The sequence below is a fragment of the Bubalus bubalis genome, chromosome X (assembly GCF_019923935.1).
Source record: "Bubalus bubalis isolate 160015118507 breed Murrah chromosome X, NDDB_SH_1, whole genome shotgun sequence".
In the NCBI taxonomy this organism is placed as follows: domain Eukaryota; kingdom Metazoa; phylum Chordata; class Mammalia; order Artiodactyla; family Bovidae; genus Bubalus; species Bubalus bubalis.
In genome coordinates, this window is record NC_059181.1 from 35,644,715 (window position 1) to 35,672,174 (window position 27,460).

The following is a 27,460-nucleotide window of genomic DNA, read 5'->3' on the forward strand; positions in this document are numbered from 1 at the left end:
TTGTCAACAAAGGTCTATCTAGTCAAGGCTATGGTTTTTCCAGTGGTCATGTGTGGATGTGAGAGTTGGACTATAAAGAAAGCTGACACCTAAGAATTGATGCTTTTGAACTGTGGTGTTGGAGAAGACTCTTGAGAGTCCCTTGGAGTGCAAGAAGGTCCAACCAGTCCATCCTAAAGGAGGTCAGTCCTGGGTGTTCATTGGAAGGACTGATGATGAAGCTGAAACTCCAATACTTTGGCCACCTGATGTGAAGAGCTGACTCATTGGAAAAGACCCTGATGCTGGGAAAGATTGAGGGCAGGAGGAGAAGGGGACGACAAAGGATGAGATGGTTGGATGGCATCACTGACTCAATGGACATGGGTTTGGGTGGACTCCGGGAGTTGGTGATGGACAGGGAGGCATGGCGTGCCACGGTGCATGGGGTCGCAAAGGGTCAGACACGACTGAGCGACTGGATTGATTGATAAATAGCCAGGGTATTATTTATTATAAAATAAACCAGGGTGTTATAATAAACTATAAACAGGCTGGGAAAGATTGAAGGCAGGAGGAGAAGGGGACGACAGAGGATATGTTTGGATGGCATTACCGACTTAATGGACATGAGTTTGGGTAAACTCTGGGAGTTGGTGATGGACAGGGAGGCCTGGCGTGCTGTGGTCCATGGGGTTGCAAAGAGTCGGACATGACTGAGTGAGTGAAATGAACTGATAAACAGGAAAATATTCTTAATTATGATTTGTTTGTCATCCACTTGTGGCAAATGGTGGTATTTAAAATTTGTATAGAAATTGCAAAAGCCCCAAACTTCCAAGGTAATACTTACCATGTCATCTCAGATTATTAAAATCATACTGCTTTTAACACTGGGTTGCAGAATAAAAGTTAACCATAGATGATGTGATTTTTGCTCTTTTCTTCCTTTTTATTCTCCACCTCCCCTCTCCCTTCTCTTTGGAGTCAGTGACGGTTGGAGAGCCTCTGCCCTGCTTATAGATTTTTAATTTTGGAAGAAGCTCCAGTGTTTGCCCTTTGTCTCTCCCTTAGTGACTGTGAGCACTTGCCCAGTTGCTGATCTTTTCAGCACTTCTGGAAGTTGGATGCAGTTGACAGAGTCCTCTCCATCTTTTCTTCCTCATACCCTGTCTGACTACTCAGTTCTTCAACTATTTGTAAATATGAATTGATTTATCATGGAACTACCTTAACAGGAATATAATGTTTGATTGCAACATTTACTTTATTCATAGAATATCAGGCATTTAAATAACAAAATGGAATTCCTGCTCATTATAACAATTCACAATAAAAAAGTTAAAAATACCATTAATAGCTTAACTTCTTCACCTTTCAATTTTACGCAGTCACATCATGTGTTAAAATTTTGATATCTTTTCATGTATTACCTTTGGCTATACAAATATATGCAATTCTTATCTATGTATGTATATGTTTATGCATGAATATACATATATAGATGTATTAGTTTTAAGATAACATAATATTATACATATTAATTGTGAGGTTTTCCCCTGTATATGTTACACAATTGAATGGAGTCAGAAGGCAATCTGGGGCTTATGGGCCAACTCTATCATTTTTGACTCCTAGTTTCTGAGGTGGCTTCCTGCTGTAGTCATTTCAAGGCTAATGAAATAGAATGAAGAGAGTATAAGACAAAAGCTTTTAAGTAGATGAACCAGAGCTCATTACCTTTGCTAATCTGTCACTGACACAAACTTAGTCCCGTGGGCTTGGGTACGTGCACATGCAGGTTCCTGTGTGGCAGTGCGTCCTGCTGATACTTGGGAAGGAGTCTCCATTTCTTTGATGAAGAGGATGGCCTCTGGGTGATAGCAGGCTCTACTCCAAGTCATAATGACACTTTCTCCTTTTCAGTACTTTGACAATTTTATTAAATTTTAACTTTTTATGCTTTATAAACGCTTCTTGGTATTCTAATTGCATTTCATACAATCAGGCCCTTTAGGCAATTGCATATTTGGCCTTCTTTACCAGAAGTTTCACAAGACCCACAGGGCTCTGACTCTGGTGCCCTGCAGTCTGGGTAGTTGTTTTAGTAGGGTCTGTAATGGAAGAGGGTGGCAGGAAGGCATGTGGGCCCCAACTTTCCTGAATTTTCCTTTTGCTGCCCAGATATATCCATCCTTTTTGTTGGTATTAAATCCTTGGATTTGTTTTTAAACATACCCTAACTTCTAGGTTTGTCCATTCAACACCAGATTGTTTCAAAGAAGTACACCAATAATTGTATACTGATCTGTTACTAATAAAAAGAAGTTTGTTCAGATACTTCATGGTATGGCAGTTGGGGGTTTTGTCTCTTGACAGCTAAAGGTTGCTTCTTACTGTCTTTGCCCTTTATAATCATAGCTTGGGGATAGCGTGGGGAGATATTTGTGCTAACATTCCCAATTCTTAACTGCCAGCATTGATTCCACATTTGCAAGGAAATTTCCAATCTCTTCAAAATTTGTACTCAGTGGAGGTGATAATTCCATGGTGATAACTTTCAACTACCCCAGCAGTATCAATTTGAAGGCATTTGGTTTACAAGTTGCTTTTTCAATTAATTGTCCTGTTTTGAAGTTTTGTTATGTTTTTTCCTTACTGAAATAATACAGATCAAAGTATATAAAACTAATATTTTAAAAAATCATTGCAAAGTAAACCTTCTTGTATTTACCACTATGGTCAGAAAACACACCACCACTGATGCCTCAGAGATCTCTTGTATCTGTATCCTTCCAGGTCATGCCAAGGCAAATGTTAGTTGCTCAGCTGTGTCTGACCCTGTGACCACATGGACTGTATGTAACCTGCCAGGCTCCTCTGTCCATGGAATTCTCCAGGCAAGAATACCAGAGTGGCTTGCCATTCCCTTCTCCAGGGGATCTTTCTGACCCAGGGTTCAAACTTGGGTGTCTGGTATTGCAGGCAGACTCTTCACCATCTGAGCCTCCAGGGAAAGCCATAACTTTAAATACCATACTGTATCCCCTTGCTTATTAGATATTTGAATAATAGCTATTGCTGAAGATTTGTGATATGTGATATATACAGAGAGTTCATACTAACAAATAAATGCTAGGCATGAGGAAAATTGAATGAGAAGTGCATTTCCCATTTATAGTCAATAGAATTCCAATGAAAACCTCAAAGTTCTGTGCTCTCCAGATGGCTTTATAGATTTAGTGGATATGAAGTCCTTGACTGATCACTCAGTCTTTCCTTACTTGAACAGGGCTGCTTAAATTATGTGTTGAACTACGTGTATCTGTTCTGTCATAACATACACCAAGAGTTTTAGGTTAGCAATTTGTACAGCTTGCTATACCAGGTGATTGTCTCACCTGTTTGAGTTTTCTGATTTAGAAATTAAGATCAAACTGCATTGGTAATTCCCTGGTTGTCCAGTGGTTAGGACACTGAGCTTCCAATGCCAGGGGCATGGGTTCAATGCCTAGTTTAGGAACTAAGATCCTGCAAGCTGCATGGCCAAAGAAAGAAAGGAAAAAAAAAAAAGGGAAAACATGGAACTACACCTCCTAGTGCCCCTTTAAGGAGTGAAGTGAGATTAGCCGACAGCCTCCATTTGTCAGCTTCTACAGGATCTGTCTTAACTTCTTGGTACTACTTGGCCTGGGTTGCACCCCACCAGCTGGCGTCTACTTACTGATTTATTGAGACAGGTTTAGAGGGCCAGGCATTTCAGCCTAAAACTAGAAACTGTGAAGGGCAGTCCAGAACTCCCTGCCCAGTTGGTCAACGCCTCATCAGGCCTGTTCTACATCATCCTATTCTCCACACCCTGCAGCCCTGGAACTTCTTGCTCTCGTCTCCAGCCTGCTTCCTTCCCCTTTCTTATACAGATGCTGATCCTAATAAACCTCTTAAACCCCACAATGTCTTCTTCCAGTAACCCCAACCTATGATAATTAGAGATTGGATATTATGCTTGTGGGGTCTTTTAGTTCAGCTGGATCTTGAATACAGATGTCAGTCACTCCATCCATCTGCCATGTATGCAGGCAAAACTCCGAGTATTTATGTGCTGTGTGGTGGTCTTTGCCTTTAAGGAGCTTAGTTAGATGAAAGAGATAAGTGTTAGGTGACTATAAAACACAGTTAAGCCATTTACTGAACCCTCTACAAGAGAAGTACTTATATTTTACTCCATTTTTGAGAAAGCATAATGCCAAAAGTTACTCTGCATTCAGTAACATTTTGAAGTAAAATTTATTTATTTATTTTGATTTACTATTAGAGCACATACAGAAATCCCTTAGTTCATTTTTTAAAAACAAATGTAAGCATTTGCAGCATAAAAGTTGGGAACCATTTTCATAGATTATGGACACCTCTTAGTAGTTTTAGTGTTCCAAGTCTGTTAATGAAATTGAGGAGATAATCTATGGATGAATTTTATTTACATTTTTGGAAAGGAATAAAGCAGTGCAATTAATATATGTTTTCTATTTTCCTATTACTGGAATTGCATTCAATGGGAGTATTCTGAAAGAGATCATACAACTTTAGAATATTAATGAGAGAAGAGTGTTTTATGCTATACTTAGTGGACTGTAGTTTCTGATTAGTTTACTTTTTCCCTTCCCTCTGGATCATTTCTCTAATGACAGGAGTCCTTAGCGAATACTGACATCTGTAACCACGTTCCCTTTGAAAGCAATACCAAGCTATCTCCTGGTTTCCCAAGCCCTTGTGATCTTTCATCATACCCTAGTTGATCATTAATGAGTGTTCTCTTGCCTAGGTGTTAATATTTAACTTCCAAGCTACTAATTTATAATCAAAAATATTCTTCTGCCTTATGTTTATCTAACCAATGAAAAACACATATCTCATGGTGGGAATTCAAACCTTTGGCCAGATGGTTGGTAAAAGGATTTTTCACAAGGAATTCTATTAGAGAAAGTTCCATCATGACAGAGATGGTCTTCAATTCTGACCAACTCTGATCTTAGTTTGTGTTACTATTTGTTTCTTAAAATCCCTTCCTTAGAATAAATTAATTCCAGATGTTTCAAATCACAAATATCCATTCTTTTCTGTTCAGTTCAGTTCAGTTGCTCAGGTGTGTCCGACTCTTTGTGACCGATTGGACCGCAGCACACCAGGCCTCCCTGTCCATCACCAGCTCCCAGAGTTCACCCAAACCCATGTCCATTGAGTTAGTGATGCCATCCAACCATCTCATACTCTGTCGTCCCCTTCTCCTCCTGCCTTCAATCTTTGCCAGCATCAGGCTCTTTTCCAATGAGTCAGTTCTTCACATCAGGTGGCCAAGTAGTGGAGTTTCAGCTTCAACATCAGTCCCTCCAATGAACACTCAGGACTGGTCTCCTTTAGAATGGACAGGTTGGATCTCCTTGCAGTCCAAGGGACTCTCAAGAGTCTTCTCCAACACCACAGTTCAAAAGCATCAATTCTTCTGCACTCAGCTTTCTTTATGGTCCAACTTTCACATGCATACACGACTACTGGAAAAACCATAGCTTTGACTAGATGGACCTTTGTTGGCAAACTAATGTCTCTGCTTTTTAATATGCTGTCTAGGTTGGTCATAACTTTTCTTCCAAGGAGTAAGCATCTTTTAATTTCATGGCTGCAGTCATCATCTGCAGTGATTTTGGAGCCCCCCCAAAATAAAGTCTGTCACCATTTCCACCGTTTCCCCATCCATTTGCCATGAAGTGATGGGACTAGATGCCATGATCTTAGTTTTCTGAATGTTGAGCTTTAAGCCAACTTTTTCACTCTCCTCTTTCACTTTCATCAAGAGTCTCTTTAGTTCTTCTTTACTTTCTGTCATAAGGGTGGTGTCATCTGCATATCTGAGGTTATTGATATTTCTCCTGGCAATCTTGATTCCAGCTTGTGCTTCCTCCAGCCCAGTGTTTCTCATGATGTACTCTGCATATAAATTAAATAAGCAGGGTGACAATATACAGCCTTGAAGTACTCCTTTTCCTATTTGGAACCAGTCTGTTGTTCCATGTCCAGTTCTAACCATTGCTTCCTAACCTGCATACAGATTTCTCAAGAGGCAGGTCAGGTGGTCTGGTATTGCCATCTGTTTCAGAATTTTCCACAGTTTATTGTGATCCACACAGTTAAAGGGTTTGGCGTAGTCAATAAAGCAGAAATAGATGTTTTTCTGGAACTCTCTTGCTTTTTCAGTGATCCATCAGATGTTGGCAATTTGATCTCTGGTTCCTCTGCCTTTTCCTAAACCAGCTTGAACATCTGGAAGTTCACGGTTCACATATTGCTGAAGTCTGGCTTGGAGAATTTTGAGCATTACTTTACAAGTGTGTGAGATGAGTGCAATTGTGCGGTAGTTTGAGCATTCTTTGGCATTGCCTTTCTTTGGGATTGGAATGAAAACTGACCTTTTCCAGTCCTGTGACCACTGCTGGGTTTTCCAAATTTGCTGGTATATTGAGTGCAGCACTTTCAGAGCATCATCTTTTAGCATTTGAAAGAGCTCAACTGGAATTCCATCAGCTCCACTAGCTTTGTTCTTAGTGATTCTTCCTAAGGCCCACTTGACTTCACATTCCAGGATGTCTGGCTCTAACTGAGTGATGTCACCATCATGATTATCTGGGTCATGAAGATCTTTTTTGTACAGTTCTTCTGTGTATTCTTGCCACCTCTTCTTAATATCTTCTGCTTCTCTTAAGTTCATACCATTTCTGTCCTTTATTGAGCCCATCTTTGCATGAAATGTTCCCTTGGTATCTCTAATTTTCTTGAAGAGATCTCTAGTCTTTCCCATTCTATTGTTTTCCTGTATTTCTTTGTACTGATCACTGATCATTGATATCTTTGCACTGATATCTTTTCTGTTAGGTTCATTAAAAAAACTGTATATGTGTGTATACAATATGTGCATATGTGTGTGTGTGTGTATATGTGTGTGTACATATATATATATATGTGCTTATATATCCCGAAATATTCTAAGAGCTACAGTGAAAATATCCTGAAAAATTCCCTACTCTATTTTTTAGCCAGGTCATGGCTATCTTCTAAACAAAGTGCACTATAGTAGTTTAGAAATTGCTTAATGAAAATGAGCTTATAGTTTTATATGAGTTCATGTCATCATGGAGGGTGTTTGGTTCCATCAGGTTGCAAATGTTGACCTACATAACATATCTAATAGCTGGAGCTTCAGCTCTAAGTGTTTTGGAATTAACCATTAATTATATAAGCATGTAAGTAGCAAAATATCTAATGGTTGACCCAACTTAGAAATAATCTCAACTCAGTTTTATTAGGTATTATTGCAATAATCACATTATAGAGCAGCCACCTTTTTAGCAGTTCTGTTTTTGAAGGGTTACATTACTGGGTTAAAGTAATCTGTATTTCTTTCTGGTTAAAGTTTAAAATTTTTCCTGTGTATTCTTAGAATGTAATAAATTTACATACTTTTGTGAATGTAGACATGGTTTATACATTAATAGTATATATGTGTAACTGAAATATGTCCATATGTAAATATATGTGTTTAATTTTTTCAAACATTTCAGTGCTGACAAATTTTGCTTTTTGCCATAATTCTTTCCTGGAAACCCCATTTTAAATTGTATTAACAACTATAGTATTTTCCCATAAGAACCCTGGATTAAAAATTAAACATAATATATGTATTAACCAAAGTTAATGATCTTGAATTGTAAAAATAGGCCCTAAAGAGAGATTTAAGATTTCCAAAATGGTTTATATCAATTATAAAATTATTTCCAGATTATTGGACAGACTAAAAATGAGATGACTCTTGTATAAAAGAATTAATATATATTTAAAATTTTGCTGAATGGACATATATTTCTAGACTTGATGAATATTTATAGAGCTCTTATGTGTCTAAAGAAGAATTCTCTGCCCTTATCTCATTCTACTGTGATACAAATCAATGGAATACATTTATATGTGAAACATAGCTCTGTGGATTTATGCACATTTAGGTCAAACCTACAGAGAAGGCAATGGCACCCCACTCCAGTACTCTTGCCTGGAAAATCCCATGGACAGAGAAGCCTGGTAGGCTGCAGTCCATGGGGTGGCTAGGAGTCTCGGCCACAACTGAGCGACTTCACTTTCACTTTTCACTTTCATGCATTGGAGAAGGAAATGGCAACCCACTCCAGTGTTCTTGCCTGGAGAATCCCAGGGACAGGGGAGCCTGGTGGGCTGCCGTCTATGGGGTTGCACAGAGTCGGACATGACTGAAGCGACTTAGCCGCAGCAGCAGCAGCTGCCTTGTAGAGAAAGATTTGGACAGACAACCAAGACTGAAAATATGTGCTTCTAAAACCCACACCCTGTCCCTTCTTGCTCTGCTCATCTCTTTGTGAATTAAAAACATGTTCAGTAGGGCTGTTTTTAGAGTGTAAGATCTGCCTATAAATAGTGTGTATATAGGAGCAGATCCTTAGTTAAGATGAGAAGTATATAAATTATATCATAATATTTCTCATGGTGTTTGACATATGGTTGACAGACCATCACAGTACTTCATATGCTGTTGGAAAGTGATAAAGTACTATAATTACTAGGAAATTTATCACAGAGATTTAACATGGAACTTCAGTGTTTCATTTCTAAAATGATTTGGGATGACAAGCATAAGAGTCTCTTATCTTTGCTATTGATTGGGACAGATTTACAGATGTGTAATTAGAGTTTTAATTATCCACCAGCTAACAACCGGATAGATGAATGATCATACTTCCCACACCTTATTTAATGAATTGACGTGGTCACCATGCAATTCAATATAAAAATTGTAATTTGTAAAAATATAATCTGCGTCTTACTTTTGTTGTTGTTGTTGGTTTTATGTGTTTTAGCTTGCAGTGACTTCCTTCCTAGAATCCAGTAGTGTAGAAAATAATCAAAAGGGACTAAGACAATAATGGCTGTTTGGGTATGAGGAAAGGTATATAGTATGTGGTATGTGTGTATGCCTGTGTGTATACATGGACACATGCACTGTATATATAGATTAGATTAAAGGAGACTGATGTATTAGGCTGATTTTATAAAGATGCCAGTATCATAGATGAAAAATTATGAATAGTGGCAGTTTCATTTCAGTCAGTGTAATGTTTAGAGACATTTTTATGATACTTATAGATGTAGTAAAAATCAAATGAATCCAGTGACACTATAGGAATGTCTTGTTCTTAAACTTATAGTATCTGGAGGCATCCTTTTTGTAGTAACAGAAAATAAAGATAAGTCCAAAACAGCATCATAGGAATATTGAAATGAAAGTAAATGAGAATTCCTTTATGATCCTGAAACTTGAGTCAGTTGATATTCCAAAAAAATATATCAATCACAACTCTGGAACTTTATGACTACACTGCAGTATATTTATTCTGTTAATTGATTCTTAAAAACACTTGTACAAAATAATATAATGTGGTATAGTTGAACTAATAACAATATAGAGATACTTTGTAAGTAACATTACAAAGCAGGGCAGTAGAAATAAAGCTATATTGGAAAAAGGATATGACACTCTATAGTAAATTGAGTCCACAAGAAGAAAAGATGAGAATAAGAAATCTAATGTTAATGAAATCTAATATAAAAACCTATATAAATCAATTTTCCTTTCTTCTCAACATCTTTAGAAGACATAAGATTATATAAAACAACAATTATAGCACTAGATTGTTGGATTTTTAACACATAAAGATGTAGTTCTATGTGACAATAAAAAAAAGGAATGGAGCTATATTGCAGCAACATTTCATAATATAGTGGAATTGAATTAGTTTAAATCTGGAGTAGATGCTAAGTTAAGATGCATATTATAATCCTGAAAGCAATCAATAAGAAAATAACTTAAAATGCAGTTAAATATCTTTGAGAAATTAACATGGTATACTAGAAAGAATCCACTTAATGTAGAATAAGGCAATAAAGAAGACACAAAAGAAAACATGTATAAATCATACAGAAAACAAAATAGGAGATATAAACCCCAAAATATTGATAATAACTCTACATGTGAATGTATTAAGCAATCTAATCAAAAGAGAGAAATTGTCAGGCTAAATTTAGAAAAAAAAAAAACTGCAACTATATAGATTCAAAGATATGATAAGGTTGAAATTAAAAGGATGTAAAAAGGTATACCCTGCAATTCACAACTATTAGAGAATTGGAATGGTTATACTAATATTTTTAAAAATAGACTGAACACAATTGCTAAAGAAAAAGATGAGTATTTTATAATGGTAATTATAAATTCTCAATCCATCAGGACCATATAAAAATTATAAACATATAAGTACCTAATAAGTGATCCTTGAAGTCTACAAAACAAATAGATTTTAAAGGAGAAATAAATAATTTAGAAATTTCAAGACCCCAATGTCAATAATGGAGAAAACATCTAGACAAAAAATCTATGAGGATATTAAGGACTTGAAAAGCACCATCAACAAGTGGTCTTAATAGACATCTTTAGAGCATTACCACTTAACAGCAGCAGAAAACACACTTTATTTCAAGTGCATATGTAACATTCTCTAGGCTAGATTAAATGCTAGACTATAAAACAAGTCTCAAGATTTTTTTAAATTTTATTTTGTTTTATTTAGTTTGCCTGCACTGGGTCTTTGTTGCTTTTTCATGGGCTTTCTCTGGTTGCGGCAAGCAGGGGCTAGTCTCTAGTTGTGGTGCACAGGGCTTCTTCTTGTGGTGGCTTCTTTTGTTGCAGAGCACAGGCTCTAAGATGTTTGGCCTTCAGTAATTCCGGCTCATGGGCTCAGTAGTTGCAGCTCGAGGTTTCTAGAATGTGGGCTCAGTGGTTATGGTACACTGGCTTAATTGTCCTGTGGCATGTGGGATCTTCCTGGACCAGAGATCGAACCCATGTCCTCTGCACTGGCAGGCAAATTCTTAACCACTAGACAACCAGGGAAGTCCATGGTCTCAATATTTTTAAACATGATTGAAATCATACAAAATATGAACTCCATCACAATGAAATAAAATTAAAAACACAACAGAAGGAGATGTGGGAATTTCACAAATGTGAGGGAATTAAGCTACATACTCCTAAATAAACTAGAGTCAAAGAACAAATCAAAAGGAAAGTTAAGAAATATTCTGAGATAAGAGAAAATGAAAACATACATCAAAATTTATGGGATACAGCTAAAGCAATACTTGGAAATTTATAGTTTTAAATACCTATATTAAATACTATGAAAGATTTCATATAATAGTCTAACCTTCCACCTTGCACAACTGGGAGAAGCAACTTAAATTCAAATAAAGTAGAAGGAAAGGAATACTTAATCTATATTCTAACAAATTAGATGATTTAGATGAAACTGACAATTTCCTAAAAAAATGAAGACTATCCATACTGTAGAAGAAATAGAAAATCAGAACATTTTATAATTCTTATCAAAAGTTGAATAGTTATTTAAAAATCTTCCCACAAAGAAAAGTCCAGTCCCAAATGGTTTCATTGCAGAATTCTACTGAACATTTAAAAAATCAAGACTAATTCTTCACAAACTCTCATGCACGGTACAGTTTTGAGACTTGGCTCAGTGGTTGTCAACCTTTCGAGCCACTGACCTATCTCCTTGGAGGAGCCTGTCCAGAAGGCTTTACACAACCCAGACAGAGTATATATACTTTGCATGAAAGGTTGATGAGGATGAGATGTCCACATGGTCTCAACATCTCATCCACCAATTACTACTTTTAATTACAAGTAATTATTCTAATTAATTATTTAATATTCAGGATGGGCAAATCCGTGGAGACAGAAAGTAGATTAGTGACTTCTAGGATCTAAGAGAAGGGGCAAATGGGGAATGAATGCTAATGTATATGGGTTTTATTCATGGATGATGAAAATATTTTAAAATTAGGTAGTGGTGATATTATACAACTCTCTAAATATATTAAAAACTACTGCATTACACATCTTAAAACTATGGATTTTATTATATGTAAATTATATTTATATATGATTATATGTAAATTATATTTTTAGAAATACTGCTATAAAAAATGACTACATCTGATGGGCAACACCATATTAAATGACCATATTCAGCATCACAAATAATGAGGAACACTAACCTTCTGTGCTTCCTGATGCAATTAAACTCGAAGCATGCCACAACACATAAGGATTTCTTGCTACAAATGTTTAAATCTTTTCCAGTCATGAGAGGAAAGTCAGAGCAATTCAGACAGCTTGACTCTTTAAAATGTCAGTGCCGTGAAGGAAGGATCAAACAAGGCTCAGGGATTGTCCTGGAATAAAAGAGACAAATTTCAATGACTGATCCCAATTTGGACCCTGGCAATATTGGGACTCTTGAATAAGGACTATAAAGTAGATAATATTCTTGTACTAATGTCAAATGTAATGGTAATAATGACAGAATTGTGATTATATGAAAGAATGCTCTTGCTCTTAGGGGTTATATGCCAATATTTAAAGGTAAATTTGTGTACACATACTTTTTAAGAAAATTAATTGCAAATAAAAACGAAAGAGAGAGAGAAATGTAGCAAAACGGTAATTGATGAACTAGGTACAGGGTATATACACGTGTAAGTTCTTCTGTAAGTTTAGAAGAATTTAAAGTACATAATTGGAAACAGAGGAAATAAATCATTAATGAGAATTATCAGATGAACCTGAAATAACAGAGAAAAAAAATGTGCACTCCGTGCATGACTTTCTATACATTATGGTATTTACTGTTTGATTTATCACAGTAAAATATCAGTAGTTTGTCCATAAAAATTCTGTTTAAAAGAGTGACTCAAGTTTTTCTTAACATATTTTGCATTGTCCCTTAGGGTACAGAAGTACCTTTTGTTTCTGTATACAGCTACAGAATTTCCACCTCTAGAATTTGCATGTGTCCAACAGGAGAATTTGTTTACATCAGTTTTGTAAATGCTGGTTATGGTTTACTTAGAAGCGCATCTGAATTCAAATATTTCTTACTGAGAACCCAGGAAAATATTTATAGCTTTTAAAAAAGGCTCTTATTTAAACCAGTTTTTAATAAGGACTTATGTAATTTAACATTATTAGAATAGCTAGAAGTATTATAGTGTGTGGTTTTTAATGACATAATTGATAAAAACTATTGAAAAACATTTATGTTTATGTTCATCATCACCTATGTGATTTTATGCAGACTTCCCAGCTTTGAGCATCTGTGCAAGACAGATCTGGAAGCTAACCATTCCTACACAGTGGCTAATATCAGAGCTTTGTTTCAGGCAGATTGAATTTGAACTTGGACCCTCTCTGAACAATTATTGACTTTTTCTGGACTTTGCTATTTTAACCAAAGGCTGAGAAAATTAATAATACACATCCTCTGGGACTGTTGAGAGGATTTAGGTAAATTAAATAATGCATGTTAGATGCTCAGCACAGTAGCTGCCACATTTCCACAATGTTCATCAACATCTGCATCGTGTCAACTCTGTTGTTACCACGGATGTCCATCCCAATTTCGGTCCAGTGGAACTGTTCTATTTCACTCATGCCTGAAATTTTCTACTTAAATCCCAGAATAGAATTGAAATCCATAATGTCAGAGTGCCTTTTCATTTCACTGTTACTGTAATATTGAGTATTTTTAGAGTAAATCCTTTACCACACATAGTTCCTGTCTGTGTGCATTGGCATAGAGAATCCATAAATAACACCATTATTCTTTGATAAAATGCCATGAAGTACCCAATTTTCTCAGAAATATTTTTAATATAATGTGTTAGTATTACCAACTGAAAGTCCTTTTTCTGTTTAAATGAATTTTTAATAATATCAATGTATAAAGTGTTCTTGGAGAAGGCAATGGCACCCCCACTCCAGTACTCTTGCCTGGAAAATCCCATGGATGGAGGAGCCTGGTAGGCTGCAGTCCATGGGGTCGCTAAGAGTTGGACACGACTGAGTGACTTCACTTTCACTTTTCCCTTTCACGCATTGGAGAAGGAAATGGCAGCCCACTCCAGTGTTCTTGCCTAGAGAATCCCAGGGACGGGGGAGCCTGGTGGGCTGCTGTCTATGGGGTTGCACAGAGTCAGACACGACTGAAGCGACTTAGCAGCAGCAGCAGCAACTGTATAACTTGTCCAGTTTCTGTATTGCATGCTCCAAGAAGAATGTGGTCAAATGAATTTTGCATATGTTGGTTATTCTTTAAGGAGCATCTGAAATCATATCTTATTATCTCTGACAAACTAGTTTTATAAGGGAAAAACAATTGGTATTTATTCCCATTTCATTCTCATAGTGAAATTTTATTTCAAAATATATTTTCCTTAGTTTTGTACCATTTCATAAATATTTCAAGTGATAGTGCTTCTTTTGTTTGTTCGTTTGGTTAATTGTCATGGGTAGTGTTGTCCACAAGCTAACCTTTAGATGAGACCTCATAGATATGTTATTTATTAGGGAAGAAGTCCCAGAAAAAAAAAAAAAAAAGTAAGGAGGTAAGGGAAGCAGCACCAGGAATCAGTCATCCCAAATAATTATGAAAATTAAGTCCCAACCTCACTTTGATCCCTGGAGTTCTTTGCAGATGAGGTTACCATTGTACAGTTTTTGTGCTATTTGAAGCAAGATTGTCGGACTATCAAACTCCCACACCATACAGGCTTGGGCTGCAGGATTACTCTGAGGACCATAAGCTCCTAAGAACTTTCAGTAGCTCCAGTAGCCCAGTTGTAATTGTCTGAAGAAAGTAACCGTTACCCCACCATGCCCACCCAGAGGATGGGAGTCCAGCACAAAGAACTACTTCCTGGGGGATAAGAACTTAAGGACAGAGCACCCACAGGATTTGCTAGAGTTGTCTTTTTTTCTTTCCTTTTTTTTTTTTTTTCCTCCTTTTATAATGACTGTTAAAGCAAAATTAACATTTTTGGTTCTAAGATAGCAATGATGATGCTGTCTGTTGATAAACTATATTATTTAATCTGAAAAATATCCTTAAACATAGTTGGTCAGTTAGTGGAGTTTTGATTGGTCTCTATACTTGGCATAAATGCATAGTATGTAGAAGTAATGATTCATGCTATTAAGGAATTTAAAGTTTCATTTTAAGAGGGAAATCATGTGGAAAAAGTTACATATAAAAATACAACCTAATCCTGAAGAGGACAATCTAATGCATGTGTTTAGGATGAGGCAAGGGAATGACTAGGGTTGGTTAAACAAGACAATGTTGAATCTGTATATTTTGCATAATATTTTAATACACACTAATTAGTAAAGGTAAAAACAATGCATATGCAGAGCTGAGGTGAAAATCAATTCAATTACATATAACATGTTTATTTTAATGTCCCTTGACAACTCATTATATTTCAGCTACAGATTTTTATTAGTCTCATCCTATTCTATATTTTACTTGCATTCTATATTTAACTTAGATTATAAAATGAGATTTTATCATTTCACCTTGGCCAGTGACCATAATAAGCTAGATAGAAGAGCTAGTTTGATAGCCGATTCAAGAATAAAATTATCTTTATATGCTATAATGCAGAACTGAAACCAATAAAGTGGTATTACAATGATATAGATATAAAATATAGTATTTATATTAAAAAATCAGTTGCACAAGGATAGAGTTGTCACCTAAGCTAGGCCCAGTATCATCTAAGAGTGTTTTGTGACTGGTGAAAATGACAATTTCACAATGCTTTCATAAAATAGAGTATGCAGATTGTGGAAGGTAATATTACTTTGTACTGGTTGAACAGCTTTTACAATATTACTTTCAATTCTCAGACACATTTAAAGGATAAACACAAAACAAAAGAGTGTCTAAAGAGTGGTATGTGAAATATTTAAAGGCCTTGGAGTTGAAAGAACCCTTGAACGTTCTAAATGTTTTTAATATGGAAAAGAGGGCTTAGAGAAGATATAGTGAACTGTATTTAAAATTTGAAGGAATGTAATGGAGATTGTAGGTTGTAGATATGATTTTGTGTTGCCCTGAAATAGAATTTGTGAGGTTACAGTTCTCTAGATATGAAATGAGTTGTTTCTGAGTCATGAGTGTCATGCTGGTCCTCTGAAGCTAGATTCCATTTGTCACAGATTCTGTGAAAGAAGGTGAGTGGATTAACTCTGAGACTCCTGTAACTCTAAAATTTCCTGAATCTGTTTGTGAACCTGCGTAATTACAAGCTGTGTTTTAGTGCACACTTGACAGTGAAATTTGCCATCTCTGCTAAAAGCTTTAAAAGTAAATATTCTTACACCATTAAGCTAGATACAATAGGTAGTTAAGAAAACCAGAGTGTTGATAGAGGAAAGAAAAATGATGACTAATTCATGTCTTGATTATTATAGACATCCAGGATAGTTAAAAATTTTTTTTCATTGTGTTTACTGCATCTGAAGATTTTAATTTACTGAAATGCAATATTTTCACTTTTAGGTTTTCACTTCCAGTTAGTGCAACAGCAGAAAACTGCATGCTTACTATTTATTCATATATGGCAATTCATCTTGATGAGCAAAAAATTATTGTAAAAAATGGTAAGTTGTTATAAATTGGATTTTTCATTCCAATTTCATAATAGAATGACTATTATTTCTTTTTTATTGAAGTATAGTTGATTTACACTGTTGTTTGATTTACACTGTTGTGCCAATATCTGCTGTATGTATTTTATATGTATGCCATATCTCCTTTATCCACTCATCTGTTGATGGACATTTAGGTTGTTTCCATGTCTTGGCTATTGTGAGTAATGCCGCTATGAACATAGGGGTATATGTATCTTTTTGAATTAGTTTCATCTGAGTATCTGCCCAGAAGTGGGATTGCTAGATCACATGGTAATCCTATTTTAGATTTTTGAGGAACCTCCACACTGTTTTCCATAGTGATTGTACCAACTTACACTCCTACTGACAGTGTAGAAGGTCTCTTTCTACACAGCCTCTCCAGCATTTTCAACTGTTAAATTGAGAACAATGGATAGTGTGAACATTTTTTTGTGTATAGATTATTAAAGGCTTAAGTTGCAGCACTGAATTGCAGCTCTTTCTGTTTTCAAGTTTTCTCATCTTCACCACTTGCTTCAAATGTTTACCACTCCTGTGAAACCTATTCAATCTGTTCTGCCTCATTCTTGGGGGACTGAGACTTTTCAGAAGAACTGGAGAACATCTGGCAGGAACACACTGACTTTTCAAGTTCCATACATGCCTTACCCACCATCTCTCCCATCACAAAGCCAAGGAAAGAAGACTCTTTCTTGCCTTAGGCTGTTCCTTTATCTTAATCTCATTGTCCAGGGACTTTATTTAATCAACTAACTTTGCTCACTCTTGCCCTTCAACTTCTGCTTCCCTCTCTTAGCTACTTTGGGTGAGTGTGCAGGATGACAATAGGGAGGAAAGAGAAGACTGTATCCCTTCATTGAACAGGCTTGTTCCCAAAGAGGAAAAAGAGTGAATTCAAGCTATGCTTGCCTATTTACCAATCCAATAAACCACTCTATTTTCCACAGAGAGGAAGACAAATAGCAGAGGAAAGTAGGAAGTTAGATCCATTAAACTGTTGTCACTGCACTACTGAAGAGCAGTTTATACTGTTGACCCACCCTACTCCCCTCATCAGACTCTCAGTTCAGTTCAGTAGCTCAGTCGTGTCCGACTCTTTGCAACCCCGTGAATCGCAGCACGCCAGGCCTCCCTGTCCATCACCAACTCCGAGTTCACTCAATATCACATCCATCGAGTCAGTGATGCCATCCAGCCATCTCATCCTCTGTCGTCCCCTTCTCCTCCTGCCCCCAATCCCTCCCAGCATCAGAGTCTTGTACAATGAGTCAGCTCTTCGCATGAGGTGGCCAAAGTACTGGAGTTTCAGCTTTAGCATCGTTCCTTCCAAAGAACACCCAGGGCTGATCTCCTTCAGAATGGACTGGTTGGATCTCCTTGCAGTCCAAGGAACTCTCAAGAGTCTTCTCCAACACCACAGTTCAAAAGCGTCAGTTCTTCGGTGCTCAGCTTTCTTCACAGTCCAGCTCTCACATCCATACATGACCACAGGAAAAACCATAGCCTTGACTACATGGACCTGTGTTGGCAAAGTAATGTCTCTCTGCTTTTGAATATGCTATCTAGGTTGGTCATAACTTTCCTTCCAAGGAGTAAGCGTCTTTTAATTTCATGGCTGCAGTCACCATCTGCAGTGATTTTGGAGCCCCCAAAAATAAAGTCTGACACTGTTTCCCCTGTTTCCCCATATCTTTCCCATGAAGTGATGGGACCAGATGCCATGATCTTCGTTTTCTGAATGTTGAGCTTTAAGCCAACTTTTCACTCTCCACTTTCATTTTCATCAAGAGGCTTTTTAGTTACTCTTCACTTTCTGCCCTAAGGGTGGTGTCATCTGCATATCTGAGGTGATTGATATTTCTCCCAACAATCTTGATGCCAGCTTGTGCTTCTTCCAACCCAGCGTTTCTCATGATGTACTCTGCATATAAGTTAAATAAGCAGGGTGACAATATACAGCCTTGACATACTCCTTTTCCTATTTGGAACCAGTCTGTTGTTCCATGTCCAGTTCTAGCTGTTGCTTCCTGACCTGCATAGAGGTTTCTCAAGAGGCAGGTCAGGTGGTCTGGTATTCCCATCTCTTGAAGAATTTTCCACAGTTTATTGTGATCCACACAGTCAAAGGCTTTGGCATAGTCAATAAAGCAGAAATAGATGTTTTTCTGGAACTCTCTTGCTTTTTCCATGATCCAGCAGATGTTGGCAATTTGATCTCTGGTTCCTCTGCCTTTTCTAAACCCAGCTTGAACATCTGGAAGTTCACGGTTCACGTATCGCTGAAGCCTGGCTTGGAGAATTTTGAGCATTACTTTACTAGCATGTGAGATGAGTGCAAACTCTCTCTAGGCTTCCAATACCCTGGTGTCTCTCCTTACTGCTCTGATTGTTCCTTCTCAGCACATATGTATTACAAATTTTGCACACATTTTCAGAATTTTTAAGATTTGTCTGACAAATTTTGATGTTATATTCTTCTAATATACTGGATGGATGGGGTGTGAGATATCAAATAAGACAATGTAATAGAAAGAGCAGAGGATGAAAAGTTGCAGAACCTGGGTAGAGATTCTATTTTGTGTTCTCACCTCACCATTTTAGCATTTGCTTTTATCTTTAGTACCCAGATCCTTAAACATCTGTTATTAAACAAAATGTGCTTTATGGGGGAGCAGCATACTACCGGTGTGTTTATAAAAAAAAAAAAGGCTTTTGTGAAGATTCCTAGACTATAAATAACTGGAATGTATTATTATTATTGTCATTTTATTATTATTGGTATTATAACTTATTATTACTTTACCACTTTTTTGTATTTTTCATAATGCCCCTCCCCAAATAATGAGGAATTACTGTACACAATACTGCTATCTCTTTAGAAGGAAAAAAAATGGAGTCTTTGTATTTGTATGATAATTTTTTAAAATAATATATGCATTTGGGTAAACATTACTATAGAAAGATATCATGATTCTTAAATAGTTTAAAATATCTTCAGAAATATGCATGTAGTAATTTATAACATATATTTAGTGCCTTCCAGGCATATGACATTCTGTGCTGAGTGCCTTGTATTTGTTATTTCATTTAGTCTTCCCAACAACCATGGTTCAGTACTCTTATTAATCTCACTTTGCAGATTAAGAAACTGAGTCATAGATGACCAAAATTTGATAATGTTCATATCCAATAAATTTATTTTCTTAATTAAAAAAAATGAGTCATAGGAAGGATGAGCACATTGCTCAGGGAATTCTAACCAAATGTATGAGAACTCAGAGCCTCCATATGTAGCTACTGTGCTCTAGAGAATGATACATTCAGTAAAGGTGAAATCTTAAAACATACTAAGTATACCCAAAAGTAAAGGAGTATGACTTATATGTAATAAAAATTATTAAGTTGTTATACTTAATATGCCAAATAAAAAAGTATCGTATGAATCACTGAGTTTAGTTGAAGTGTCCAGATGTGGGTTTGTACCCCACTAGGAACCTTTTGTAATTTGATGTTGACTTGAAAAGGTACTGTCTAATGCAGTATCATTCTGTCAAAATGAATCATTCTGTCATTGAATTTCCTAAGGCTTCCTTCTATGGAGTCTGCAGTGGCTTAGCATTGTGGATATGTGCATACCTACTGGGCAAAGGTTCTCTGGCAAATTCTGAATGGCTTTGTACTGAAAGGGTGGAAGAAACTTAGTATATACCAGATTATTTATATGTGTTGTTGGCTAAAAAGTAATCCTCAAAACAAACACATGAGTTCAGAGCCCTTGATTTCATTTTATGGATAAAAAACAGATGTTTCAGAGAAGTTGTATAATGTACCCATGGTTTACTAGCTCGGGAGCTGTGATGCTAAGCTTTCATGTTAGATCTTTTTAATTGCACAGGCCATGCTTCTCTGATGGAATAACATTCTGAATATATGTGTTGTATTAAATATTTTATTGTTATATAATATATATTGTATCCTTATATAATATACATACACATATATATGTACATGCATATGTCGATATGTAGGTAGGTAGATATCTGGTAGTAGGTTATATCTGCTTCCTTTTCTTGTTCAGCATTGCCTGTGGTTGTTTGAATTACCATGGTGGCCAAGTATACTGTATGCACAGCAGCTCTAACTGGAATAGAGATCAAAAGCTATACAAAATGGAATCATAACCAAGCAAGGCTTTCATTTCAGAAAATTAACTAGAAATTACTTTCCTTAGTGACAGTCTTTTTATATATGATTTTGAGCACTATATATAATAATTCTAAAAATTGGGTGTAGAAACATTTAAAAGACTATATATACTTGTTTATGCTAAAGTTGAACATTGTTCATTCTCCAATAACTTTGATATATCATAATAATTGCCTTATTAATAAAGTTCATTCAGTTCAGTTCATATCACTCTTTATTTTCTTCTTATTTTACATCTTATTCATGAGTAATGGGAACTTAGATTTTTTATTTTGTAGTGTATGTATGTGTGTATGTATATATATATATACATATTTACTATAATGTTTTTATATATATATATAATTATAAAATTCAGGTTCAGTAATTTGAGAGTGAATTCACAAATGCTTGTTTGACCTACTCTAATCCAATGTGTCATTTGTAGAAAAGGATGTCAGTTCTGTGAAGGCCAAAAGCAAGAGTCTGCTTGCCAGTCGAGAAACTGGCTTGCCCTCTACTGCTCCTAGTAAATTTAGTGATGCTGAGCCTGCAAAGAGAAGATTGTTTGTTGGTATGTAGTAAATACATAGTGTACCTCTCCAGCCCAATCCAAAACATTATCTGTTTAATATTATTTGATGCAAAACTTAGACTTTTTTCAAGTAATAACAAATCCATGAAGAAAGCTGAATTTGTCACTAGTTTTGAGAGGGTCATCTGCTTTGAAGGGCTTCCCTGGTGGCCCAGACAGTAAAGAATCTTCCTGCAATGCAGGAAACCTGGGTTTGATGCCTGAGTTGGGAAGATCCTCTGGAGGAGGAAATGGCTACTCACTCCAGTATTCTTGCCAGGAGAATTCCATGGACAGGGGAGCCTGGCAGGCTACAGTTCATGGGATAGCAAAGAGTCAGACACGACTGAGTGACTAACACTTTCATTTTCTGCTTTGGGTGCTCTTTCCAATGATTTAGAGTAGAAATTCTCTGGTTTTGGCTCATGATATGCTTAATATCTTAAGATTTTTCTCTTAAGCCAAAAGCTATACCAAGCAGTTCCATTTATTAGATTGTTTGGTAGAAAAACCTAGGGTGGTAGTTTATATGATATGAAGCAGATGTTATAGTGGTATTTAACTAAAATGTTAAATATCTGGTAGAGCCCCTGTGAATTTGCTGAGACTGTCTGTACAGATACCCTTTGTACATAATTCACAAACTGCTGAACTAGGGGGGGTTGTTGCCTAATTAGCTTGGTCCAATGTTGCTTAGGAGAAGGCAGTGGCACCCCACTCCAGTACTCTTGCCTGGAAAATCCCATGGAAGGAGGAGCCTGGTAGGCTGCAGTCCATGGGGTCGCTAAGAGTTGGACACGACTGAACGGCTTCACTTTCACTTTTCACTTTCATGCATTGGAGAAGGAAATGGCAACCCACTCCAGTGGTCTTGCCTGGAGAATCCCAGGGATGGGGGAGCCTGGTGGGCTGCCGTCTATGGGGTCGCACAGAGTCGGACATGACTGAACCGACTTAGCAGCAGCAGCAGCTATGTTGCTTGTCTTAGAAATAGATGTACGTGCTAAGTCGCTTCAGTCATGTCTGACTCTTTATGACCCTATGACTGTAGCCCACTAGGCTCCTCTGTCCATGGGATTTTCCAGGCAAGAATACTGGAGTAGGTTGCTATGCCCTCCTCCAGGGGATCTTCCTGGCCCAAGGATTGAATCTGCAGCTCCTGTGGCTCCTGCATTGCAGATAGGTTCTTTACCACTGAGCCACCGGGGAAGAGCCATTGTACACAGATAAATATGTGAACTTGATATTGTTATTTGCAGTTAACTTTTCAAATATTCCTTTCTCTGGGTGTGGATAATATTGAAAATTTTCCCTTAATTGAATGGACCAAGCCAAATTAAATATTGAGAGGTTTTGAAATGAGTGTGTGCTTGTATGATTACATTGGCAGATATTTTTGAAAAATAAAACATGATAAAATCATTTTATATTCTTGAAAATTTCTTTAGCTAGAGCATGTTTTGTTTTATCCAAGTGCTTCACTTGGACAGAAAGTCATTTTGAATCCGAAACCAATTTTTTGTTTTTATAAGTTATTCAGCTAAGGTTTAATTCTGTCTAATAAGTAAAACTGAAGAATTGTCTAAATGTTTTATATATGTAATATAAAATGAAGGTTCCATTTTGGGGAATGTTTAATACACTGTTATGACATGGAGAAAATTTAATAGTTTTCTTTATTGAACATATCTTCTTAAAGTATTTCTGTTGGCCATTTGAAAATAATGTTTAATTTTAAGCTATAGTAAATTGATCAGTGTTTCTTTGAGAACATAGAATTATTTGTAGAATGAGCTCCATTTGTCTACATACAGATAGGTCTAGCTGACAGATTATTTTACCTTATTGTCAAGTAATCCTTTTTATATAAACAAATGTGAATTTTAGGAATGGAAATAATACCTGAAGGATTGAAATCAAGCAAATGTGAAATGCCAAAGACAGACAACAGATCTTTGAAAAAGGAGGCTGAAGACAAGGAATTCTTTTCTCCTAAAGAAGGAACAAGAACATATGACTTCTTTCTGAAGACTGTAAATGCAGCTCAGACCTGGTTCAGTCTCTTCGGTTGGCCTGAAGGACCCCATTCTCTTAATATTCCAGAGACTGTAAGAAGGTAACAGCTATATGTTTCTCTAACATTTCTCTATGTTTGCCTTGTATCATATAAATGTCTGTTTATTGAGATTGTTTGAAGTGAAACTCAATTTTAATTTATTCTAAACTAATAAATTATGAGGAGACGATTAGAAAAGCAAAAGGATGCAAATAGAAATTTTTGAGTATGCATGTGCGTTTTAATTTCTTCAAAACATCCAATGATTTGGGGCAAGCACTGAAAGTCTCTGAACCTCCGTTTCCTCATCTGTGAAATGAGAATGGATGATATGGTCAAGGTATCCTTTTAAACTTGAAAAATTTAGAAACTGTATAAAACAGGATTATTTTAATTCTGTATAAATGAAATTCAGCTGTCTATCAAGAGTATCATCAGGGTGATGGATAGTAAATAGTGTTAGTGAAGAGGGAAGACACAATTTCTTTGATACTATCTCCTGTTTGACAGTATCTTTACCTCTTTCATGTGTTGTTTTATTACTCAGAATGTTTAAAACAGTTAACTGCATTGGTCATATCAAGTCACTTAATTATAGTGTTAATTTTGACAGGAATTTAGGCGCCTCCATTGTTAATACTGGTGTCGTGGTTCTTAGAGTTTTGCTACCTCCTTTTTCATCACTGGGGTAACTGGCTGCCACCATAGGGGCAAGTACTAATCTATATAACTAGATGGGCTGTATTAGAAGTTTTGCATCTATAACAGGCGTGAGCTTGGTTACTCTAACTGTTTAGTTTTCCTATAAGATATCTTTTTCAGTTTTTTAATAAATATTTTCAGCATCATAGATTGAATTACTGATTTATAGACTCAATCATAAATCATCTGACTCCAGGGAAGTTTTTAGAGAAATTATTCCCTAGTTTTCAGTTTTCTGTTTTGTTGTTTTTTCCTACTGAAAAGTGTATCTAGTTTTAGTGTATTCTAATTATTATGTTTTTAATTTTCAGAGAAATCATTGAGCATTTACAATTCATTATGTAATACTTGTAACTAGTAGTAGTATGGTTTGTATGTTTAAGATCTCTATAACTTTAATTTTATATTTTCTTGATTTAGATATTTTACTTTTATGTCTTATAATGAATAAGCTATTAGATAGATTTATTCTTCTCTGCATTTTCTAAATAATGCTGATTGGTTTTCTTTGTGATTTACTTTTCCTTTAAACTTGAATGGTATGCTTAATTATTTTCAGGTCTATAAATTTGTTTCTATCCCACATTGACTGCATCCCAGAATTTTTGCTATTAAGCATTCTCATTTTTGTTGTTTTTGATAGAGCTTATGATTTTAATTTTCAGTTTCTAACATTTTACTATAATATTGATTGCTAATTTGTTGTATGTTATTGCATTCATGTGTCATTATTTACTTGCCTGTTCTCACTAATTGTTGGGCATTTACTTCTGTTATTTTGTTTGGTATTTTCTTAAAAACAATGCCAAGATTGAATGTGTCTGTTTATAGATGGTAGCAAACATTTCTAGATGTTATATAGGAAGGTTCTCAGAGGTGGGATCACTTGATCAAATAATATAAGCCTACCAGGCTCCTCCATCCATGGGATTTTCCAGGCAAGAGTACTAGAGTGGAATTTACTCACACAATTGTAGGTAGTGGGTCTAGAATTTAACCTTTATTCTGTTTTTCGAAAGCCCTTAGCATTTTCTAATCACAATCCAATCTTTCAGACTTGACAGCATCACCATTATATAATGATGTGTGCTTAAAGCAAGTTACTGGAAAGTTCTGGGGTTATTAAGAAAATCTAATTTTTACTCTCAAAAAATAGGTAAATGAAGTGAATTGTATAATTTCTCATTTGATTTTAAATAGAACTGTATTTGGTCATTGAGAATGGTTTTTTATAACATTTTAAGATGTTTTTAATTTTAATATTATTTTCCCATAGGGATGTGTATAAAATACCAGTGTACTCATCAACCCTATTGGCCAAAAAATTTTCCAGACAGAGTGACTTTTCCAAATATAATAAGACCATTTACGATGTGCTGATCCACCTGTGTGGAAAAATGCCACCTGGAATTAATTTAAGTCAGTCTTTACCTGTGGATTACCCTGAAAGGGTGATTCAGCTTCATTGGCAACATTCTTTACTTCTTGACTTTCTCAGGTAAGAGAATGGGTATACTAATTTAAAAATGTCATTATGGCTTGGATGGATAGATAAGTAAGTAGATGGGTGGGTAGATAGATAAACAGACTTTGATATTATTTGTCCTTTTGTAAAATATTTCCTGTTTCTATAATATATATATATATATATTTATATGAAACCCTGTAATATATACCTTAGAGAAGTCATAGAAAATAAGCATTTTATGACCTATTGAATTTATAATCTAAGGCAATCATTCTCAAACTTTATCATGCATCCAAATCATTGACATAGTGTGTTAAGCAGGTTACTGACTCTTTCTCACAGAGTTTATGATGCTAATTTGCATTTATAACACGTTTCCAAATGATACTGATACTTCTGATCTATGACTTCATCTTGAGAATCTTCATGTAAGGCAACTATAGAAATCTGTTGAACTAAAAAAAGGATGAAATCAATAAATGTATTCCTCAGACTACTGTTAGTATAATCTGAAATTCTGGATACTGTGAACTTTTAGTCTGCATATTAAAGTGTTTTAATATTTAAAAAGGTAAGCATATGAAAGGTTCCATAAATGACTGATAGAAAATACCAGAAAAATACTTGTCAGCATAATGTCTATGTTCCTCTGCAAAGATTAAATGGCAAGTGGCTTTCATTAAAAGTCTCAGCGGAATGTTGGTGAATTTATAACACTTCCTCTGCCTATATTTGCAGTATCTTGGTCCACTGGAACTCTCCCCATCCATAGGCAGTGTTACTACTCCAACTTCTATGCTCCTGTAACCACTAAATTACTAACTACCACTAAGTTACCATTTGTTACTTTTAACTATTTATGGGCTTTATGAAATAAATAATATATTTTGAAATATAATATTGTGTTTTTCTATGTTGCTACTTTGTATATGGAATCTACTCCATAGTTGGCCAGAGATGTTCATTCACCTTCTTTGGCAGAGATAGGGGTGGAGGGTAAGAAAAGGAAACTTACAATAGGAATGCAAATGAAAGGTTTGGTGTTCAGTTTTTTTTTTTTTTTTTTTTTAATTTCCAGATAAGAATTTTTCAGTCCCTAGCAATACTATAGTCTTAAAAATTAGATGGTACTGGGCAAAATATTTTTTCTTTGTGTCTTAGGCTCTCACTATCATGTCAGTAACCAAAACTGGCTTAAGTTTCTTGTCGCTTGAAAGGGATATAGGAATTTCAAAGTCACTGAAGGTGACTGAGTTAAAACCCAGGCAATCTGTTATGGAGGCTGACTGAATCAGAGGGACTCCACTGAACAGGCGGAAGAGCAGGAGATGGCTGTTTCTGCAGCCATAGTATTAATGAAAAACATGTGACAACTGGGAAGTGACTGGGGCAGTTATGAGAGACCCTCTTGGTTCTGGGTGGGACTAAGAGGAGAGGTTCAAGATCCCCATCTCAGGCCTCAGCAGCAGATGGCCACATGTCAACTAGGCTCCAGGTGGAGAGGGAGAGGTCATTGCCAAAGAGACTGAGGATCCAGAAAAGTAATGCCACATGCATGCAGGTGTAAGAGTCCCTCTCCCCTACCTCATGGAAGCCCACTTCAGGGCTGACCCACTTTCTGAGAGGCCTTACACAATGTGGAGATCCTTCCTTTATAAAATAATATCAAGTTCAAATTACAAAAATTATATACATAGCTTTAGAAGAAACTCACAAAAGTGAGGCAACCTGAAATTGAAGCTTTATTTGCTCTTCCATGATGCCATCTTGTTGAGGGGATGGGAAGGTCTGAAATTTTGACTGTTTATCCCA

General features: G+C 36.0%; 1 protein-coding gene across 1 annotated transcript in view; it reads left to right on the top strand.

The window, feature by feature from the left end:
• Positions 1 to 27,460, top strand: part of CFAP47 (cilia and flagella associated protein 47) — a 497,722-nt gene that overhangs the window by 152,993 nt on the left and 317,269 nt on the right. Inside the window, exons 27-30 of the mRNA XM_006066421.4 lie at positions 16,530 to 16,630; positions 21,297 to 21,422; positions 23,310 to 23,538; positions 25,457 to 25,678. Of these exons, the coding sequence (XP_006066483.4) occupies positions 16,530 to 16,630; positions 21,297 to 21,422; positions 23,310 to 23,538; positions 25,457 to 25,678 (678 nt within the window). The remainder of the gene's footprint in view (positions 1 to 16,529; positions 16,631 to 21,296; positions 21,423 to 23,309; positions 23,539 to 25,456; positions 25,679 to 27,460) is intronic.